A 20,507-nucleotide genomic window follows, 5' to 3' on the forward strand; every position below is an offset into this window, starting at 1 on the left:
CGTAGGCAGTTGCTAATGATGCAACAGGCAGCTGTGTCTCAAGGAGAAACTTAAAACATGCACAGAGCCGGCGGTAAGAGATCCTACAGGTGGCGGTACATCGATGGTAATCAACTTTCATCAAAGTTCCTGCGGATGGTTTATTAAATGTTTCCCTGGCTTGTAGTTGCTAAACGTGTTCTCGAAATCACTGAAATAACCTGGCTTGTAGTTGCTAAATGTGTTCTCGAAATCACTGAAATAAAAATTTATATCTCTATCCATAGATAATGTCCTTTTTATTAGTGATAGAGTCTGCAACAAACCTCTGACTCGCGAAACTCTGCCGAGCAAACTCAGTTGGAAGTGAGGAGTTGCGGGCAGTGATTGGTCTTGAAGTTTCGGTAGTAAATGTATTTACATCCGATCTAGGCATTATGCATTAATACAAACACCTTTTTTGCCATAAAACAATATGATGAGCGCTTGGGTTTAAACTAGATTAAGACTAGTCTGTTCAACATGTACAGCTAGTTACCAAAGCGTACAGTGAAAAAAATGCAAATGTAGAAAGGTCGGGTTTAAAACTGAGTTAAAACGGGATTAACCGAACCGACCCAACTTTCCTCTTTTTGTTTGGTTCTTGCTTACTGTGTGTCTCTTCTAATGACAACACCTGTGACAGACACATTGATAACTAGTATTCATATCTATAATACATGAATTCTGGAAAATTATATTCAATTTTTCAGGTAGAGCTCTCATCATAATTAGTCAATTTGATATCAGTGGAAACGGGGTGATACTTTAGTAAGTTCAGGAGAAGTTTCTTACAAAAGCCCGATGGTAAAGGAACCGAAATCGTCGTGATTTTTTTTAACGGTTTGCTAATGGAGAAAGAAGACTGAACACAATTACGTTTACAGGTACCGTGGCTCGATGCCATAATTTCGTCGTTAAAAGTCCCCGACTTCATTTCAGTTTCGCGGTCAAATGCTCCACCATCTGAGCACCAGGTGCTCCTTCAGGGCAGGTCACATGCTGCTTTCACATTTTGAACCTGTACTGAAGTTCAAGGTGGCAAGGCCTTTGTCACCAGAACAGAAGAATCATTGCGAGGTAATGGTCATTACTTACCGCCTGGGGGTGGGGAGGAGGAAATCGGAGAATCGTTTTGGTTGTGTCGTATTACAATTTTCCTCGATTCCTTGCCTAGGATCTGAATTGGCCGTCAACAGTCCCCTCTCTATGCTCTTCCCCCCTTCATTTCCCCTAAAACCGTGTGATCCCCCCCTCAAAATCCTCCGACAAAATGTCCCTTTCCCCCACCACCATGCTCCCGTGGGCGATGAATAATGAGTGGCGGTGCCCATCAAACATATCACAACTCTCTTGTAAATCTGTTGATACCGTTAAACCGCACGTTGAACTCAAAAGGCCAATAGGAATTCACCATTTATGCACTAACTCGTACCTTACCCTTTGACCCCTCAGGGTGATTAGCGTCTAATTTCTCCTTGAAAAATTGATTGTTGAGCAAATTCTCCTCGTCAGCACCTTAGGATATGTATAGAGAATAGTATGGAGAATATGCAAACTGATGTAAAAGGTGAAATGGATTTACTTTCTCTGTTTAGACTACGCCCGCGGCTTAGCCTGATTATGGACTCTAACGGAATAGTTTATGTGATATTTATAAACAGATACGCTGAATAAGCGTTACACAGAACATTTTTTTCATGACGTTGAGAACGTACACTTTGTAGAGACAGGTTTGTCACAAATTGAGTTTTAGGTGCAGATTCACAGTTGACTGTTCACGGAGCGCGGGACCAAATTTTCAATCGGCACGACACAGCCCTAGAACAGAACGGCACTTGTAACATAAAAGTATAGAGGAGTAAGAAAGGAATTGGTACCAGTCAATTGAACGCCAAACAAGGAAAGAACCACAGGAAGATAGATATCGAAGCGACGAGACGAGCTGCCGACCTACTGTATCTTTTTCTTCAGTAAAGAGAGGCCGAGCAAACGCATCCAGGGTAACAATGCTCCATACTTTGAAAATCCCTATCAATTTATCTAATAAATTCCATTTTGCAATGCGCCTGTCTACTTATTGATCACAGATGATATTAAATGTCACCTAAGCGTGTTACTTTTGTTCTTGACACATTTTGACACCTTCTGTGATCTATTATCGTAAGGACCCACGGAAACATGGAATCAATTCGTTCTTTTATGATGAAAAAAGCCAAATGGCGTTAATGGTGACGTCATCTATGTTCCAATAGATCATGAGTAGAACCAATCAAAATGCCTGTATAATTTTGCTTACCATGTAAATCACAACAGTGATTATCATTTGCAATACTGAAAAGAGATGACGATATTATGCGGACGAATATCGTTTTATCAAATAAGGTTCATTCTGCCCTTTCACGCGTACGTGCATGATTGCGTCATGTATAAACCTATGGCACTCACTCATTAAATGAACGTATGGTCTGTAAAGCAGCCGGTAACGATTATTTCAAAACTTCAGCGTCAAGCGAATGAAATTCCTACATTATACAGCAGTACTGAGTCCGATGGAAAACACGCACGCTAATAACTCATATTTTGTTGATTTACTTGAGAGACATTTTACAACCTTGAGTTGTGGGTTTTTTCTTTGGTTAAGAAAACGTGACAGCATTCGTCGTCAATCGTGTTGAGATTTCATGTCTATTGCTGTTAACTGTGCTCGGAAAACGTCACAGTTAGTCAATCTGTTTAGTTGCTCAGTTTACCCCTGGTTCGAAAAACAACCTCAAGTATTGTTCATACGCTATTCTGAAATATAAAAACGTTACAAAAAGAGCTTTACGGTGATCTGGCGAAATCTATTATGATACATTAAATATACACTACAGTTGCTGCCAAAGACGAAGTCGTCAAGGACATTTTCTTTCGACACATCCCTTTCCTTGGTCTTCGTACTCTTGTTTTGATATCCACATTTGCTGAAATGAGCCCTGGAAAAAAAAGAAATAAAAAGGAGGAAATTTGGTAAAAGAAGTTTCTTCCAATATATATGTCATTCAGATTAGTATCTAGAGCGAAAAGAGTATTTGTATCCTCAATAACGAACACATAAGCTCAAAGTTTGCTTTATCATTATTTACCAGTGATGCGAGAATAGAACCGCCTATCCATGGGTTAAATCGTCTTTCCGTGGGCGCACTAGATATCAGCTTTAATCTCATGCTCTAGAGAAGACAAAACAATAATCAAAAGGTTTTATAAATGGCATACATCGAAGTAAAGTCGTGAGGAAAGATTAAATTTTCTCCTTCCTCGTTACCAAGGACAATCAATCGAACAACTAACATACATATGTCAAGATGGAAGTGTAACGGGCTCTCTCTTGATGATCACTCCTTTAAAAACGACAAGCTATCTTTTAAACGATTTTTCGCGGTGGAATGCCGTCATTTTGTGGCCAGAAACTCGTGGATTCCTTTCTCTTTAAAAAACATTGATGTTCTTGAAGACTAAAACAATTCAAAACATGTAACAGAACGATCTAACATCTTGGCTTTTACGACAACTTTGAGGCTTTGTTTGAATGAACTGATTACATGTGCAGGCTTAGGAAGGGAAAAGTGTTTAAGTTTGACTTATGCCATTCCATTATAATTAACAATATGATTATTAGGATAATGATTATCAATTCTATCATTTGTATTTTTATTATCGTTTCTCACTATTCTCAAACCTTATGCTATTCAATTATTATTAGCAATTTGATTATCATTTCAATGATAATGAAGATGATGACCATCATCATTATAATCACTATCATCATTATTACTTTTATTACAATTTCTAATTTTTCACGAGCAATAGACTCATAGTTCCATGCGGTTTTCGTCTTTCTGACGAATTCTTTAAACTGACCACCTCTTTGAGTGACTCCTTTTCCCTGCAAATTGGGTGATGCCCTGAGAGCGAGTTGACGGTAGAAAACATCAGGTGCAAGTAAAGTTACATCAGGATGTTGAACAAATCCGTTCAGCAAAAGTAGAGCTACTTAATTACAGAACTCATGACTGACTGTTTGATACTCACTGGTGGTGTTTTAGAAAGAAGCTCTCGATTCAGTCTTTCATTAAAACCTTGTAACAGAGTATTTCCGCCCGTGACGATAACAGATCCAAACAAACCCTGGTCAAAACAAAAGGTACATTACGTTCAATTTCATGTAAAACAAAGAAGCTTGATAAATTACAAATCAACCTGTAGCTTTTAAAACGCGTGTTCTCCCTGTTGTGGGTGGATATATCTCTACACAAATCAGTCATAATTCTTCGTGTTATTGAGGGGAAACTGAAATCAAGAGAAGTGCATACTACAAAGGGAACTAACATCCCCACGATTCAAATGCTACATTGCAAGCTTTTGCAATGAAGTGAACTGTCGATTGACTGTGCGTCCCTATCTCTAGTGCGCTTGTTTACGTGCTTATACACTTTATCTATGACTAACCTACAGGTACAGTTTAACTTGCATTTCCACGCCTTTCACTCTGTTAGAATAACGACTTATAAATAATCAAACCGTTCGAAACACTTACAGCTCTTATATCTATGTCTGTCATTCCTACACTTGTGGTGACCACTTGTGTGACACCAATAGCTGTGCTTCCCTCAATACCCTGAAGAAGCATAATGATAAAATTACAATTTCATTAACTGCGTCTATACATACTTGCTGGCAGGTTCAAAGAAAGCTCTCCTATGACTGTCTTTCACGTCTCTTGAGATAGTGAGGCAATACAATTGAATCTAACGATACGAACACCTCTCACCCATTTTTAACTGAATCGACGATTCTCATAATTGTCTCCACCTCTTTTTCAAATACAAAAAAGTGGAGGCAATTATTCTTGGAAGTTCCCATGGAAACTCCGGGGCTTAAAATTCTTAATATTCTCCAGAGTCAGATGGACAAATAGGCGACTGTCGCGGCAGCTTTAGTAGCCAAACATTTTCTCGATTCACCATAGTGACGACAGTACCCCCAATTAAACTGAAGCACTGACTAAATGTGGGAAGTTGCGCAGATTTTGTGTACGGAAATCGACGCTCACCCGATTTATACTTCAGAGGTTTCTACAGTAGTAAGTTTTGTTCATCTGGCTTATCGTTAAGGAACAGCAGAAGAACTAACCTTGACATTTGAGGGATCAAAGAGTCCTTCACAAATCTTAAATCTCTCCACACCAAATGTGTTGTTATAACCATTTGGAAATTCGTAAACCACTCCAGGAATATTGCCAAGAATGCTTTTAAGTGGTAAATAAACAAACAAACAAATTAATTGATTTAGATTTTAAGAAAATAAAAATATCAAATAAAATGTGATATACTCTAAAACGAATTTAGAGACAACAAAAAAAATTTCATTTATACTTTTGCACGGAGGATTCGAGGAAAGAGTGAACTATAGAACTAAAGAGAGTGGGAAAAAGTTGGAACAAAGGGACGAGAAGATGAAAAAGAGAGAGAGAACAAAGAAACAAACGGATGAATCGGAGGGTAGAAGAAACAAGGGACCAAATGGACGAAAGAAACAAATGGATGAAGGAAACGGACCAACGGCCGAACAGACAATTGAACGAACGAAGGACGAACCACGAACGATAGACGACCAGACGGACGAACGAACAAACGGACGAGCGAACTTACAATCGAACGAACTGGAACGAATGGACAACGGAAGGCAGGAAGGCAGGAACAAAGAAACGGAGGAACGGAGGAACGGAGGAACGGAGGAACGGAGGAACGGAGGAACGGAGGAACGGAGGAACGGAGGAACGGAGGAACGGAGGAACGGAGGAACGGTGGAACGGTGGAACGGTGGAACGGTGGAACGGTGGAACGGTGGAACGGAGGAACGGAGGAACGGAGGAACGGAGGAACGGAGGAACGGAGGAACGGAGGAACGGAGGAACGGAGGAACGGAGGAACGGAGGAACGGAGGAACGGAGGAACGGAGGAACGGAGGAACGGAGGAACGGAGGAACGGAGGAACGGAGGAACGGAGGAACGGAGGAACGGAGGAACGGAGGAACGGAGGAACGGAGGAACGGAGGAACGGAGGAACGGAGGAACGGAGGAACGGAGGAACGGAGGAACGAAGCAACGTAGCAAGGAGGCCACGAAGCCACGAAGCAACGAAGCAACGAAGCAACGAAACAACGAAGCAACGAAGCAACGAAGCAACGAAGCAACGAAGCAACGAAGCAACGAAGCAACGAAGCAACGAAGCAACGAAGCAACGAAGCAACGAAGCAACGAAAAGAATGAAGCAACGTGGGAACGAAACAACGAAGGAACTCATAATTGTTTAGTGACATAGAAGGTTCACCTTTCATCATAGGGACCATCGGATACTTGGAGCACACTCGCCTGGAAATCTTGTAAGGTTTCCTGGGAAGAAAATTAAAAATGAATTTATACGCATGGATTACAGCAACCACTCCTTTCAACCGCATAGAGCTAAATGCTAAATCTAAACAAACTTTTAAAATTTTTACTCAAAAAATACTTCCATATGTCCTTTTTCTTTACATTTTCGAAGTATTTAGAGTGAACAATGCTGTTTTTAAAATGTCAGCTGGGACTAAAGATTACCTTAATAATTCCATAAATCATATCAATGTAAAGAGCGTTGAGGCCAGAAAACGCACTAACTGAGAATTTCTGTCTTATCATTGTTAATATAATGGGTTACTGTCATCACATTAGTATAAATTTTCATATACTTAAATAATATCTACCACTTACAGTAACCATGTGTCTGTGAAATGATTTCGTAAGTGGTGGAATATTGTTCTTCTTGGTGAAAATAGCAGGCCCACCTTCTTTGGAGGCTTCCTAAATAAACATCAGAAAGAGCATATCCCATAAAATAATTAAACATACTTGGTTGCTAGAATAAAAGGAGTTTTTATTCAACTGTACTAACAAATACCTCAAACAAAATTCTATTTTATTGAAATTTGCAGCATTTGGAAGTTGTTCTCATTACCAAAGAGGAAAAAAATTTTGAATGACCTCCAAAACCTTTAAGGGGTTTTTCCATAAGTGCCTTCAAATGGTGTAAAAGGTGTCTGTGTTGTAAGGTGAAACACAAACACCAGAGCTTGCTTGCAGGCTAAACAAACTCCAGTGAGAAATCTCATGAGTGGGTGTAGACTGCCTGTAACCACTGGCTTTTATTATAACACCTGACTTTTGCCCTCAAAATAAAAAGCCTTCTAGTCACGTAAAGCTCCATAATTAACTAAGTTACTCCTTTACCTTACTAGCAATGAGGTAAGGCGGGACAATTTCAATATTCTGTTCTTCAAACATTTGTCGACACTGAGCAGTGATGAAGTCCCCAGCTAAGGGAGACTTGACAATTGCTTGTTGAAGGACATATCCATCATGAACAGGCACAGCACTGGTCTGTGTTGCTCCAGAATCTATAACTAGTCCAGTGGATCTACCATTTGCAAATGCTGTGAGCACTGCACTTTTGCACAGAAAGAATGCTGGGATATTATATTTTTCAAACATCAGTTCTGTAAGTTTCTCTCTCTTTGCACGTACATTCCACTGAGAAAAAAAAAAATGAAGCCAGGAAGAAATAATGTTGGTATAGTACTGAAGTTAAACATTACAATTTGGTAACTTTTTCTTATGTAGAGTTAACAACTGAAATGCAAACAATAAATGACTGCTTTTATAGTAACTCTGAACAAATTGGTGGAATAATCCAAGGGTATGATATACTGTCAGTGCCCTGTTCAGCCACTCCCTCTCTTACAAACCTAACCACACCCTCACCCCCCAAAACATCTGATATGTTATTTATAATTCAACTGCTTGATATAATGCCCATTTCTTAAAAGGCAGGAAAAGCAAAGAAGATAGAGAAGCGTTCCATACGCAGCTGACGGTTAAATACTCAGGATATTTCACTCTAAAAAATAACCAACAGTCCAAATATCGCATGATATTTGTACTAAACTCACAGGTTGTTTGTACGCTACTTAGTTTACATGTAGTTGGATAATAAGTGTAGGTTCCATTTAAAATGAGAGGTTTCAATAAAAAGAAATGCACTCCTTCTATGGACGTCATTTAATCTGAGAGACAATTCACATCATATAAAACAAGTTGCAAATTGAGCCCTCAATAACACAATATCTTTATTAGAACTCCTCAATGGGAATCTTCCAGCTTGCTTATTACACCGATGAGTCTACCCCCACCACTCCATCATAGATAAGCCTCCACTCTCTAAAAGCCCTAAAAATTTAGAAGCCACCCCCCAACCCTTAAGGTCTTAATTAAAACAGTACTTTGTCAATGAATCCCTTAACTTCATGTACAAAGTGACTTCAGTTTTTACAACCAAAACCATTTGGTACATACATATATCACCAATACCAAAATGTACACAGCAATCTGACTTACAGAAGCTTCTGACATAACCACAGGGTGAAGAGCTGATTCAGACTTGATGTCTTTTGCATACATATAGTCCAGCAGTTTCTCAAATGTATCCCAATCTTCAACTGCAGTTGACAAAATAATCAATTAAAAACAAAAAAATACATAAATAAATAAACAGAAAACATTCATGAGGTGACCCAAACAGAAGCTCTTAAAATCCCACCTTCAAGCTAGCTCATATCAGACAGATATCAACAACAGGGCCAAAAATTACCCACATTGGTGATTTTCTCAAGAGGCCATTTTACAGTTGTGTACTTAGTTGCCAAGCCTTTAATTTGGAGTGAGGCTGAAGGTGACCTTGTTGTGTTAGAGACCAGTATCCAGTAAGCATGATAACAAAGTAACTTATTTTAAAAGCAGCAATATTTGTATCATATATTGTTACAAGGTCACCCTTAGTCTCACTTCTGTTCAAAGGCTTGGCAACTAAGCATCCAACTGTAAGATGGACTATTGTGTAAAACTACCGTCTCTTCTTTATACTTACTCATTCCATCCTTAACTGGATTAATAATTTCCATGTTCTCTTTAGGAAGATGAATGTAATTGGTGTCGATGTAGTATTTTTTCTCTGGAAGTTTTGGCTTCTCTGCAAGGAGAGTAACAGAAATAAAACAAATTAAAGTAAACTTTAACAAAAGATACAACCACAATTGAAGAGGAGAAAATTTTGGAAAGAGAGTTTCTGGCTGGTTGGTTTGTATTGGGAAAAATTGACTGAGGTCTTGGAACAGCCCAAAGTATGCGTCTGTCCAAGATATGTATCTCTGGACAGAGAGCACACTTTTTCCCCCACCTCAGACTAGCCTGTGCCCCAACATAACATAAATTTTTTTGAGTAAAATTATTTGCAGATACATTTGTTTTCATAATAGTCACAATGTTATAAATAATGCAGACCAGTTTTAATTGACATTAGGTTTATTTACAGCACAATGTTGTTTTTTAACTTAAGTTGATAAAACCATAGAGTTTACAGTACATTAACGGGCATAAACATGTTTTGGGCCTGACTCTGAGTAATTTCAGCCTGAGCTGCTAGGTGAGGATTAAAATGACTCTGAGAAGGGCCTTGAACATTTTATACCCAAGAACAAAGACTGTAATAATATTATTATCACTTTGGAGGGCATTGAGAAACTGGAAAAAATATAGAGACAAAAACAGTCTGAACTATCATGCCAGCGTGTGAACAACCAAAATTTTCATTAAGCACACAAAATGTGCCACAATACCCAACTAAGTGATAATAATAATTATTAACCCTTTAACTCTCAAGATCTGATTGTTTTTTCTCCCCTATGGCTGCTACACATTTCCTTGTAAATTGGTTACAAGATTTTGGTGTTTGATCCAGGTAATATCTTGTAACTGATGAGTTTGAGTATTCTCGCTACCTGTTTGCTGGATAATGTATGGATATTATAGGGAGAAGTTACATGTTAATCACTTCTGGAAGTTAAAGGGTTAATAAATACCTTCAGGAGGAGCATCAGTTTCCATAATTTCATCTTTGACTTCCTCTTCTAAGGTTCCTACATGTGTTGGGATGTCATACTTTAACAAAAAGAAAAGAAGACATTGGAAAATCAAAATGACACTCTTTCTTAGTGTGTTATGTACACATACATGTTGCTAACTAAAATAGTTAAAACATCGTTATGAGCATGCGCAATTTGTGATACATTTTTTACAAGAAATAAAAAACTTGTTCCTTGAGCACTGTTGAGTTATATAAGCACCTGGTAATTTTTAAGAAAACTCGAGAAGTGCAAGAAGCACTCACCTTAGGCTCATGCTTCTCCACACTTCTCTTTTGTTCTTAAAAAATCCCACATGCTTAAGTAACTCAACAATGCATTGAGCACATTTTTTATTTCTTTAATACAGTGTTTCCTTGAACAAGCACCTAGGCACTTATTTAAAATTTTGGCTGAAAGGAGGGGGCATTTACCGGAAAGAGGGCACTTAATTAGTGGGAAGGAGGGACACTTGCTAAGAAATTACTACCTTGAACTGATTCTGCTCCAGTTGAGGCTTAAAAAGTTATAAATAAAGTGGCAATAGAAATGGGTTTCCCATTCTCAGAGACTCAGGGCTGTCAGTTGATGACTAGAAATTGCCTGATGGCCCCTGGGTCTCAAAGAAAGAGAATTTCCTTGTATCCCTACTAGGTGAGGTGAGGGAGGAAGAGCACTTATTTGAGGAGGTGCGTGTTTGATGTTGTGACCTGAGGGATGGGCACTTATATGGGGGAGAGCACTTATGAAAGGGAGAGCACTTATTCCAGGAAGTACAGTAATCAAACTGTTGAGAAGACAAAGAACCAATTAAGTAAAGTATCAAATCAAACGGTAGATACAACACAATCTATGATTCAAATCCCAAGATCTAATTGCCAATTCTCTCTTATATAATTAACACTTTCCTTTGTGTGTCGGTTGAGAGAATTTGATGTTGCATCAAGATAACACTCTGGTTGATAGGTTTGGTTATTCTCATCACCTGATTACTCCTTTATATATGTGATCGTTGTAAAGAGAAGAAACATGACGATCATATCTGGAATTGTAACCTTATTAATGAACATTTATCAAGTACAAACTTGCGATCACACATCTACAAAGCTAAGTTACTCCATGGATAGCTTATAATATGAAATTAATTGCTGCATATTCTCGGCAAACCAGGGAAAATAGTCGCTAGAATTCTGACTATAACTCAAAAATTATGTTACCTTGGGACAATCTTCACCAGCATAACCGGCCCGAACTGAATGGGCGCCAATGTCGAACACGATCGCGCCAACTTCGTCTGAAAACGAAAGTTTTTCTCAGACCAGCAAAATTGAAATATGCAAGAATTAGTCCAAAATATTACAAACATTACCTCCTCCGTAAACTCCGCCACTCATTTTAATCTATAGTTTAAGTTTGAAGAAAAACCAGTAAAGTTTGTTATTGATCCACTTTAGAATAGGAACTGGTCAAGAAACTAACAATCAAGCACGTGTGCGAGTACTCGTTCGTTACTGGTCAGCGTTAAAATCAAAGATGGTGGACGAAGTGAACGATAATCGTACGTTATTTTGCACCTAAATATTCCACGATATTAGAGATTTTCAATCCGTAAAATGTCGCTAAAAGATCTTTTCTCCAAAGCTCCATCGCCACCTCCTCTGAGTGAAGAGCCATGGCCCCAACCTGTTCCTTCTAGTTCAAATTCTCCGAGTAATTGTCACTGCATGTCACCCTTGTATTCAGCCACCGCCAGACCAACTGTAGACGAGTTTCTGCGAACAAATTATTTGATGATTCCTGAATTCGTGCAGCAAGTGAATCGAGCAAAGATAGCAGCAAACAAGGGAGGCGTTGGTCAAAGTGTGGTATTCGAAGAAAGTACCTCTCTCCAAGGAACTGCTCATCGAAGGAAAATCATTTCTTTTGATTCGCTAACACGGGACATCAACAGCGAAAACACAGAGAAGAAAGAAGATGGAATCAAAGAAATTAAAGGATGTGACTCAAGTGTTAAACGTGGAGCCAGTGGAGCAAAAAGTATAGATGTGAGTATTGATACTACTGCTGCACAAAATCAGGCAAGTGTTCGGGACATTGTGGTGCCTCCTCTACTTAAACCAAAACCTAGGGTCAAAAAAGTGATGAAGGGAGGAACTCTAGTTACAATACCAGCCCCTCAGATCAGAAAGAGACCTCCCCAAGGGTTTACTGCGAATGATGAAAACAACGTTGAATCGGGAGTACTTTCAGAACAGAGCAAGGATGGAAAATCTGTCGTTGAAGCGTGTCTGCTAGAGAGAACCCAGAATAAGATTGATCAGTCCTGTAAAGATGATCCAAGTAACAATCAGCTGGCCACAGGCAAGCATGACTTGGTGACACCTACACATGGATCGAAGGACATACCTGGGGAAGTTTCCTCTCATCAAAGAGAAGTGTCAGGCTCTGAAATTGTACCCAAAAAATGTCAAGAAACACAGGTTCTTGTAAGTTTCATTGACAATAATGTACCGCAAGACGATAAGAATAACACGGATGAAAACTCTGATTTTGGTGGAAATAGATCCTTTAACACTATGGCCTTACTGGAAAAAGACAGCACAAATCCTAAGGAGATTGTGGATAAGAGGTCTGAGGAAACACCCACTGGACCCATGCAGGAGTCGATCAAGGCAAAGTCGAACGATGAATTTAAAGGGAATATTCCATTAGAGGAATCCGAAGCACTCAGCTCTGAAGACACCAATTTGAGTGAAAATCAGGGTGAGTATTTCAGTGATTATCAGACATTGGACAAAGACTTAGTTAGAGACCTGAAAGAGAAGCACATCAGCAAAAACACTGATGGGAGTACAACGAGAGTTCTTGAGCCGTTAAGGCCTGGTTCTATTCTAGCTCAGCTTAAAAGTCCTCAAAGCTCTAGCACTAAAAAACAAGAGGAGCTGTCAAGTGATCTGCCAAAAGCTACAGGAAGTTCCATGGCAAAACAAAGCTCTGAAAAGCTTAATATGTCAGATGAAGAGCACAGTGAGAAGATCAAACAGAATGAAAATTCCCATCAAAATCAACTTTCCAGTGACGAGAAAAGCCAACTTACAGAAATCATTCATGGGGACAAGGAGGTTACGGGAAGAACTAGGGAGAGCTGTGCTAAGGGTATAGATAGAAACGCTGAGGAGTGTTGTATAGAGAATTCTGATGCAGGTAACCATGACACTGGTGTTTTCAACGAGAGTGCTGATGTTAAGAAAGATTGCACTGGCTCTATTGACAGTATCAATAGTGATCATAATGCTAATGATAACGACGACCAAGAAAACGGCGATGACGACTACGATAAAGATGATGATGACGACGGCAATGATAATACTAAGTCTGTTGATAAAGGAGACAGTGTAGCAGATGACGGCGGGGACGAGTACGCTGAGCTTGTGATGGTGGAGTCAACATCAGACGAGGATGAAGAAGAATATGATAACTTTCTTATTGATGAGAATGATTCCGATGGAGAAGAGAGTAAGGTGAAAAGTGATTATGAAGCTGAGGATATGGATCTTGACTCTGACAATGAAGGAGATACTGGCGGAATATCATTTCATCAAGATACTACGATTGGACAAAGGGTGAAATACTCAAGGGGCAGGCAGAAGGATAATAAACGAACAGCGAGGAATCGAAAAAAGAAGTTTCGCAAAAAGAAGAGGGCTAAGAGACAAAACCAGGTTTGTATCAAAAGAAAACACTCTTTTTGTTTGGAATAGAGCACTGTTAGAATTATTCAGTAGCGGTCAGAAAAAGCAACCACTGTGGCAGAAAAGATGAAATGTCTCTTATTACTTACCAATAGCAAAGAAACCTTGAAGCACATAAATCTTTTGTCTCAAAGCTTGTTCCCAGGATCCCCTCTTATTTTCCCTGGTCAAGTCTCTGCGTGAATTTTGTTGAATGTGTTTACTTTTATAGAGACTTTTAGAGAAAAAGAAATGTGGGCCAGTCTCAGGACATAAATCGACGGATACTCCAGAGAAACATTCTGAGATCAAGACATTACCAGTGAACAATCCACCCCGGGAAAAATCAGCGGAACCTGGATCACTGTTATCGATGGTGTCTTCTTATTCTGTGGATCTTACAGTGGCAGCCAGTGAAAAGGTTTGTATCCTTATCCTTGTCTTAGCATGGGAATTTAGTTTCCCCCTACTACCGTCCTGTCAACCATGTTTGTACATTTGTTCGATGTATAATTACGAACTGTGATTAAAGATTAAAGATTAAAGATTAAAGATCCCCTAAAGCTGGTCAGCACAATACGGTAGTCAAACATCGAGTATGCGCGGGAAGATGAATCTCGGCTGGCCGCGCGCCAATTTCTCGCCCAAAAAAAACTTAAGAAATATGAAAATAATAAAAAAAAAACCGAAACTTTCATATAGTTTTGTAAAATAAGGTAACGTACCAAAAAGAGAAAACTTGAGACTTGTCGAATGCAAAGTTTATTTTATCATGGTATACTGTTAATTTTCCAATTTGCTGTAGGTTTTATGTAAAAATATACGCTTTTGAAATAACGTGACTTACTGGCTTTTGTGGTTGTTTATAATTGATTTACTCTTTCACTTATAAATTTACCTATTCATCTACACAGTGATTAAGTTATTTATTGACTGTACTGATTGCTAATGGATATATCGATCCAACTATTTGACAGCTGTTGAAACGTAAGACTCGAGGTGGACAACACGCAAAGAAGTTAAAGAAAGCAAAAAGAACAGCGGAAGCTTTGGAGAGAAAACGGAGTGGAGAACCGCCACCTCGAACAAAACCAGTTTATAAAGAGCTCCTCAGACCAATCTGCTCATTTTACATTCAAGGAAAATGCAGGAAGGTACAGTGAGAGGTGCACAACAATAGCTGGTGTTAGTAATTCTCATACTTAACCCTTTAAATCCTAACATCAGTATGCAAATTCTCCATACTGTTCCGTATACATGTCCCAAGGTGCTGACAAGGAGAATGTTTTTAACAAGCAATAGGTTCTTTAGTTGCTGATCATTTCCTTCATTCTCCTAACCTTGATGTTTGATTCAGGAGTGATATTTTGATGAGAAATTAGATGCCAGTCACTATCAGCGGTCACAGGGTTAACCTCTGAATGAGAATTAAGGAATTGACCGTTAAATAAAATTTTTAGACTAATAATAATTTATTAATAATCTACATGAAAAAATACGAGATAGCTTATCATAACTATGCAGTAGCAAAGCGCACGCATTAAGTGCAAAAATAATTTATTCAAACCCTGCAAGTGACATTGTGTGTTCGGTCAAAACAACTGCGTACGGTCAAAACAATAATATACAATGGTATTTTCACATCTTTAGGGCGCAAAAAAGTTCAAAGTCCGGCTAAACAGTTCAAGGAATTGTTCAGTCTGGTTTGTTACTTCTTTGCACTGAATTAACTCTCTTCTGCATTGAATTACCTGAAAACTGCATTTATCTTAACCAATCAGAACTGAGTAATTTTTTCATGTATCTTATTAAGATTGTAAACGTTCATTGCCCCGCTTTTGAGAAATTCGATGAAATACTGATTACTTTGTCCACAAAATAAAATTTGGGGGAAAAAAACGCTCAAATCATAACGGATTAAAATTGTTACGATACATTCCTATCTTAAAAGGTTGCATTGACCAAATGGGTTGATCGTTTTTTCTACCTTGCGTTGCGAAAAAATTGTTTAGTCAGGTTGCTGTTGATCCAGGGCTATTACAGCCCCGTGAAAACTGAAAAGTCGTAGAATTTTCTGACTTCGAAAGAGCGTGAACACTGCCCTCGTTTGAGAACAATAATTCGAAAGAATGACGATACTTTATATGTACTGTGTGTCTATTTATGCATACTTAATAGACTATTCCCCCAATGGGGCTTTTCAGGGCCAAAGCGAATGAAAAAAGTGTTTAAAAATCCCGATTAGCAGGAGGCTTAGCAGTCTGATATCCACAAAGCGCATTGTCGTACAATGCGATTTGCATAATGCATAGGCGTTGAACAATAAGACAATCTCATGTTCCGTTTTGTTTTATTTTTTTTACCCTAAAGGGCAGTGAGTGCTCTTTCCGTCATGACAGATCAGCTCTGGTGAAGAAGAAGGCGATCTGTAGGTTCTACGTGCTTTCCGCTGACAATTGCCAGTTGGGAGATGACTGTGCTTTTATGCACAATATCCTTTTCAAAAGTTACTACCTCCTTCCTTTGAAATTCAAGAGAATGTTATAATTAGAATTTATATCTAACGCGAAACGGGCACTGAAAAAAGGAAGGAAGAAAGAGACGAACGCGAATTTAAGAAACGAAAGGTGACTGTGTTCAGTTCTGGCAATAGAGCATTGAAATTTTCTCAATTTTCTGGTGTTAAAAGGTTAAAACTGTAAAAAACAGTGCTTCATTTTGTACTCTTTAGACGTAGGAAAAGTGAGAAAACTTAAAATTTATGCTGAGGAGAAGCAGTTTCGTCAAACTTGTTGATGTTGTTTTATATCGTTTTAGCCTTTTGTGTTTTTTTAATTTTTCTTCGTGTGGATTCCTTAACCTGCCTTACGTTCATTTCCATGTAAGTTTTTTCACACAATAAAATCCTGCCGGGAAGGCAGCCGCTGCAGATTTTCCCATGATGCTCTAACAGAAGAAACAAGCAGGATACTTCAAGAGGTAAGCGGTCATTTGCCAGCCATGTTCCTTCCCTTCCATAATAATCCTTTTCGGTCAGCTTCAGAAGTGCTATTAAAAAAGTAAGCTTGCGGTGCTTTGTAGCAAATGTTGCAACAAGAGGGGTGGGTGAGTGGTGTCTCGTTGACATATTTAAGAAGTCCAAATTTCTTATCCCGCAATTTTTTCGTATGTAAATTAATGACGAGTACTTTTAATCAGTGAATTGTTATCTCTCTTCTTATAAACTACCGCTACTGGACCATCCCTAACACGATTTGTATATATATATATATATATATTTTTTTTTTGTTTTCTTCTTTTTACGGCAAGCGGAAGGTTTGACAATCACTAGCAGCACGATTAATAAGAGAAGCCGTCCTCTATGTTAGGCGTTGATTAGTTTCACCTCAGTTGTACGAGGGTGACAACTTGTGAAACAAGAGACACTCGCGATGAGCTCGTCACCTCACAGAGGTGAACCTAAAGGCGCAACCTAAAGAAATTGTGATTGGTTGTTTGGTGACATGTAAACTTGCCTTCAAAGTGAGGAAAAATCACAAACACTGAAATTTTTAGCTAAGGAAGATAGTAAAAAAACGAAAATGAGAAGATTGAACCATAAAAGAACGAATATTGTTTAGGATGGACGAGACGAAAACTAATTACTAAAATGGGGCAAATTTGAAACTCTTTGGCTGATTTTTCGGATGGAAAACTGCTTTGGAGGTACTTTATTTAAAATCTCATTAATGTTTTCCTTATTTTGCAGTATCTCAACCCAGCCCACGAAGACGCTGATCAATTGCCAGAGGGGACTGACTTCGTAGCGTTGAATCAGCAAAGTTCTGATCCACAGTCGCCCGTTGAAGACACCCCGCAATCGGGGCATTTGTCTCCATACAATCTAAGGACAAGTGCACGAAAGCGGGTACTTGGTTGCGATGGAACAACACCAGGGGGCCAAGGAACATTTGGAAAATTGATCAGACTTGGAAGACCTGCAAAGGCAGAAGAAGACGGCACGCAGGACGCAGAAGAGCAAATGGGCCCGTTCGTTCCAGGATTATACAGAGACTTGTCTAAATAGAGGCCCGACCTTCCAGGGCTTCTTTATTCAGAGCCAATGAATGAAAAAAGGGAATCAAACGAACATTCTAAGTGGACAAAAAGTTGTCAAAGATCTCCACTTACTGAGAGCTGCTCAGTCGTTCTTACAAGGAGTTTAACATGAGGAGCACAAACAGTTGAAGAGGGCCCATCCGGGAACGAATCCAGTCCGTAGCGGGATGGATGACTTGATCCCGAGACCATCAGGTAGCAAATTCAACGCTCATACCACTCGGCCACCGTCCCGAAGAATAGTAGAGAGTTTGTCAGTAAACGGTTTTTTTCGTAAGTATCCGACAGTTAATTGGCGTGATGTAATTTTTCCTATGACAATAAGCATCTTAGGAATTGTAACATTAGCTTTGCGTCTGAAGAACAAACAAAGACCGAAAAGAGTTTATATTAGTCCAAGTGTATCCAGGTATTTGTAAATCGTTAAAACAGGCTATATTTCCTTTTAGCTGTTCCGTTTCTCTGAAGGCACGTGTGCCATGAATGGATGTTTGGGATTTGAGGCTTCATTGTACTTAAAAGGTATCCAAAATTTTAAGCTCAATAAAAAAAACGCAAACCGTGTATTAATATGGCATGGCATAAATTGCTCTTACTCTAGTGTGACGGAATAATATCCATTGCCATAGTGCCTCTCAGTCCGTACTGGCTGCTTACCAAAGGAAAATGTTCTGTGCTTAAACATGAAGATAGATGGCTCTGAGTAGTGGGTGAGCGGGCCTTCTATCTATCCAGTGGTAACAGTTGCTTAGAGACACCTCGCTGAACAGAAAATAAGCGTCTTGCATTGGATAATGCTTTAACTGATTCTTGGATGTATCGTACCCAGGTTGCTCACCACCAGAGTTTTTTTTGTTCCTTTTAGTTGCTCTCTGCAATAGACCTATCGGTCGATTGCTTTGAAAAGGTGAGAAACTGACAGGGACTAGCAGACAACTCTATAGTAATCATAAGAAACAGAAACTATTGAACAGCAATTGATACATACAAAGCTGTTAAAACAATGAAATCAAATACAAACAGCTCCATTTAATGTCCAATGATTTTGTAAATTGCTGCAAAGTTACTGCCACTCACCTTGGTTTGACACCGGGAAGCTTTTTTATTGGTGAAAGAAGGGGTTGGTTGGCTTATGGTAAAAATAACCAAACTGAATTACAGTGAGGGAAAGGATGGCAACTGCCTTTGGCGTACGGTTAACCCTTTTTCCAAAGATTCTGACCTACTTCAATGAACTGACGATGATGCTTCCATTGTCTTCAGTTTTCTATATTCTCAAAAGCTACGTGCTCGATATTGAACTGAAATTTCAAGGAGAAGTTACCTTAAATATCACTCGTAAGAATGAAATTAACGTTTTGAAGAATCCCACGTACTGGAGGTTGCTTCTTTCAGCGCGTTTACGGTTCACAATTCAATTTTGCAATAGCAATATCACCAAAACGGCCGAGGTAAAGAAAAACATCGGGACTACGCATGAGCAAAGGTATACCTGCAATACAGCGCTGGGTCGAAGGTCTGCGCAGGTCAAAGCGTTGTGAAGGTTGTCAAAACAAAGATCGGTGTCCTACGGGAGATATAAACAACCACATAAACCAGTAAATCACGTTGATTTAAAACCGTCTTCCGCTATTATAAAGATCAAAACAGATTGGTACATTACATTTTCCCAATTTTAATTTCCTCTTCAGTTGCTGATTTCTATTAGCCTCTTTATTTTCTTAAGTTTTCTCTTGGGCGGGAAAATGGCGTGCGGCCGGCCAAAACTGTTCCCCTTGCGCGTGCCCGACGCTAGACTGCTGCGTTTTTATTTGCAGGCGGTGGGCTTCTGGCTAATGAAATTGGAGATAAAATGCACACAATCATAACTGCGATGATCAGCGAGAGTGGGTGATATAAATGTATGCTTCTTGCATACAATTTAGAGGCAATGGAGCCCTCTACCGGATTTCAGTTCCCGTGTCAAAGGAATTGGATACAATTCAGCCGTTAATTTGCGTTTCAATTCGGTCAGAACTCTTCAGAAGAAGATCAGCCGTAGTTTGGCGATCTTCCTTGAAAAAGGTGAAAAGTCTGCCAGACAAGACCATATATTCACGGAACGTCTGTATACTGTCTCACTCCCTTTTACTTAAAAGTCATCTATCTCAGTTTCCTTAATTTCTCAATTCCTGACATTGTAAGTTTGGTTAAGATGTTTGTCAAAGAAAGCGAAAGAAGCCCTCTTAAAATATAACCATGAACTAAAGCTGCATGTCATTTTCCAAGGAATGAGTCTGGAATAATCTTAGTTCGCAAGTGAAAATTTGAACCAGTCATGGTTCAGATGTACCTAAAATACTGAATCATAGTTTGATTCAGCGCAATCCCAACTGATCCTATTTTAAGACTCGCACAACAAAATAAGTTGCCTCACTCGAAAAGGCCCATGCGCAATTGGAAAATTTGCAGTTAAAAATCCTTTGAAAGACTAACCTGTATGACCTAATTAAAGTTTAAAACGCAGCGGCTACCGAGCAGTTTTGAGGTGAAACCCAGCGGATGTTCATCATTTTTTTTTTCACAGTTTCTTTTTTTTCGGCCGTAAATGACAAAGTTATCGATCGCAGTATGATTCCGAAGGA

The 20,507-nt window shown here is 39.1% G+C and overlaps 2 protein-coding genes across 2 annotated transcripts; one reads left to right on the top strand and one right to left on the bottom strand.

Moving 5' to 3' along the window:
- Window positions 1-2,204: 2,204 nt before the first annotated feature.
- On the bottom strand, window positions 2,205-11,530 carry LOC131776981 (actin-like protein 6A). The gene is made up of 13 exons (XM_059093195.2): window positions 11,424-11,530; window positions 11,272-11,348; window positions 10,013-10,091; window positions 9,022-9,123; window positions 8,493-8,593; window positions 7,329-7,628; window positions 6,813-6,902; window positions 6,394-6,455; window positions 5,194-5,308; window positions 4,598-4,678; window positions 4,093-4,188; window positions 3,147-3,230; window positions 2,205-2,996 (listed from the first exon to the last, which is right to left on the bottom strand). Exons 1-13 carry the CDS (start codon window positions 11,446-11,448, stop codon window positions 2,916-2,918), a joined length of 1,293 nt encoding a protein of 430 aa, XP_058949178.1. The 5' UTR covers window positions 11,449-11,530; the 3' UTR covers window positions 2,205-2,915.
- Window positions 11,531-11,588: 58 nt separating this feature from the next.
- Window positions 11,589-18,447, top strand: LOC131776980 (calponin homology domain-containing protein DDB_G0272472). Its single transcript, XM_059093194.2, has 6 exons — window positions 11,589-13,776; window positions 14,018-14,206; window positions 14,763-14,939; window positions 16,156-16,276; window positions 16,655-16,764; window positions 17,534-18,447. Exons 1-6 carry the CDS (start codon window positions 11,668-11,670, stop codon window positions 17,849-17,851), a joined length of 3,024 nt encoding a protein of 1,007 aa, XP_058949177.2. The 5' UTR covers window positions 11,589-11,667; the 3' UTR covers window positions 17,852-18,447.
- The last annotated feature ends 2,060 nt before the right edge of the window (window positions 18,448-20,507 follow it).

This window comes from Pocillopora verrucosa, chromosome 3 (genome assembly GCF_036669915.1).
Source record: "Pocillopora verrucosa isolate sample1 chromosome 3, ASM3666991v2, whole genome shotgun sequence".
NCBI classification, from domain to species: domain Eukaryota; kingdom Metazoa; phylum Cnidaria; class Anthozoa; order Scleractinia; family Pocilloporidae; genus Pocillopora; species Pocillopora verrucosa.

What these genes read in the sequence shown, in the direction of transcription:
- LOC131776981 (XM_059093195.2), bottom strand. Translation starts at nt 11,448, where the DNA reads ATGAGTGGCGGAGTTTACGGAGGAG. An exon ending in TCCAGTTAAGGATGGAATGA is followed by an intron (nt 8,594 to 9,021) that starts GTAAGTATAAAG and finishes TGTCAACTGCAG; the next exon opens with TTGAAGATTGGGATACATTT. An exon ending in TGGTTATGTCAGAAGCTTCT is followed by an intron (nt 7,629 to 8,492) that starts GTAAGTCAGATT and finishes TTTTTTTCTCAG; the next exon opens with TGGAATGTACGTGCAAAGAG.
- LOC131776980 (XM_059093194.2), top strand. Translation starts at nt 11,668, where the DNA reads ATGTCGCTAAAAGATCTTTTCTCCAAAGCTCCATCGCCACCTCCTCTG. An exon ending in GGGCTAAGAGACAAAACCAG is followed by an intron (nt 13,777 to 14,017) that starts GTTTGTATCAAA and finishes TTACTTTTATAG; the next exon opens with AGACTTTTAGAGAAAAAGAA. An exon ending in TGACTGTGCTTTTATGCACA is followed by an intron (nt 16,277 to 16,654) that starts ATATCCTTTTCA and finishes AACCTGCCTTAC; the next exon opens with GTTCATTTCCATGTAAGTTT.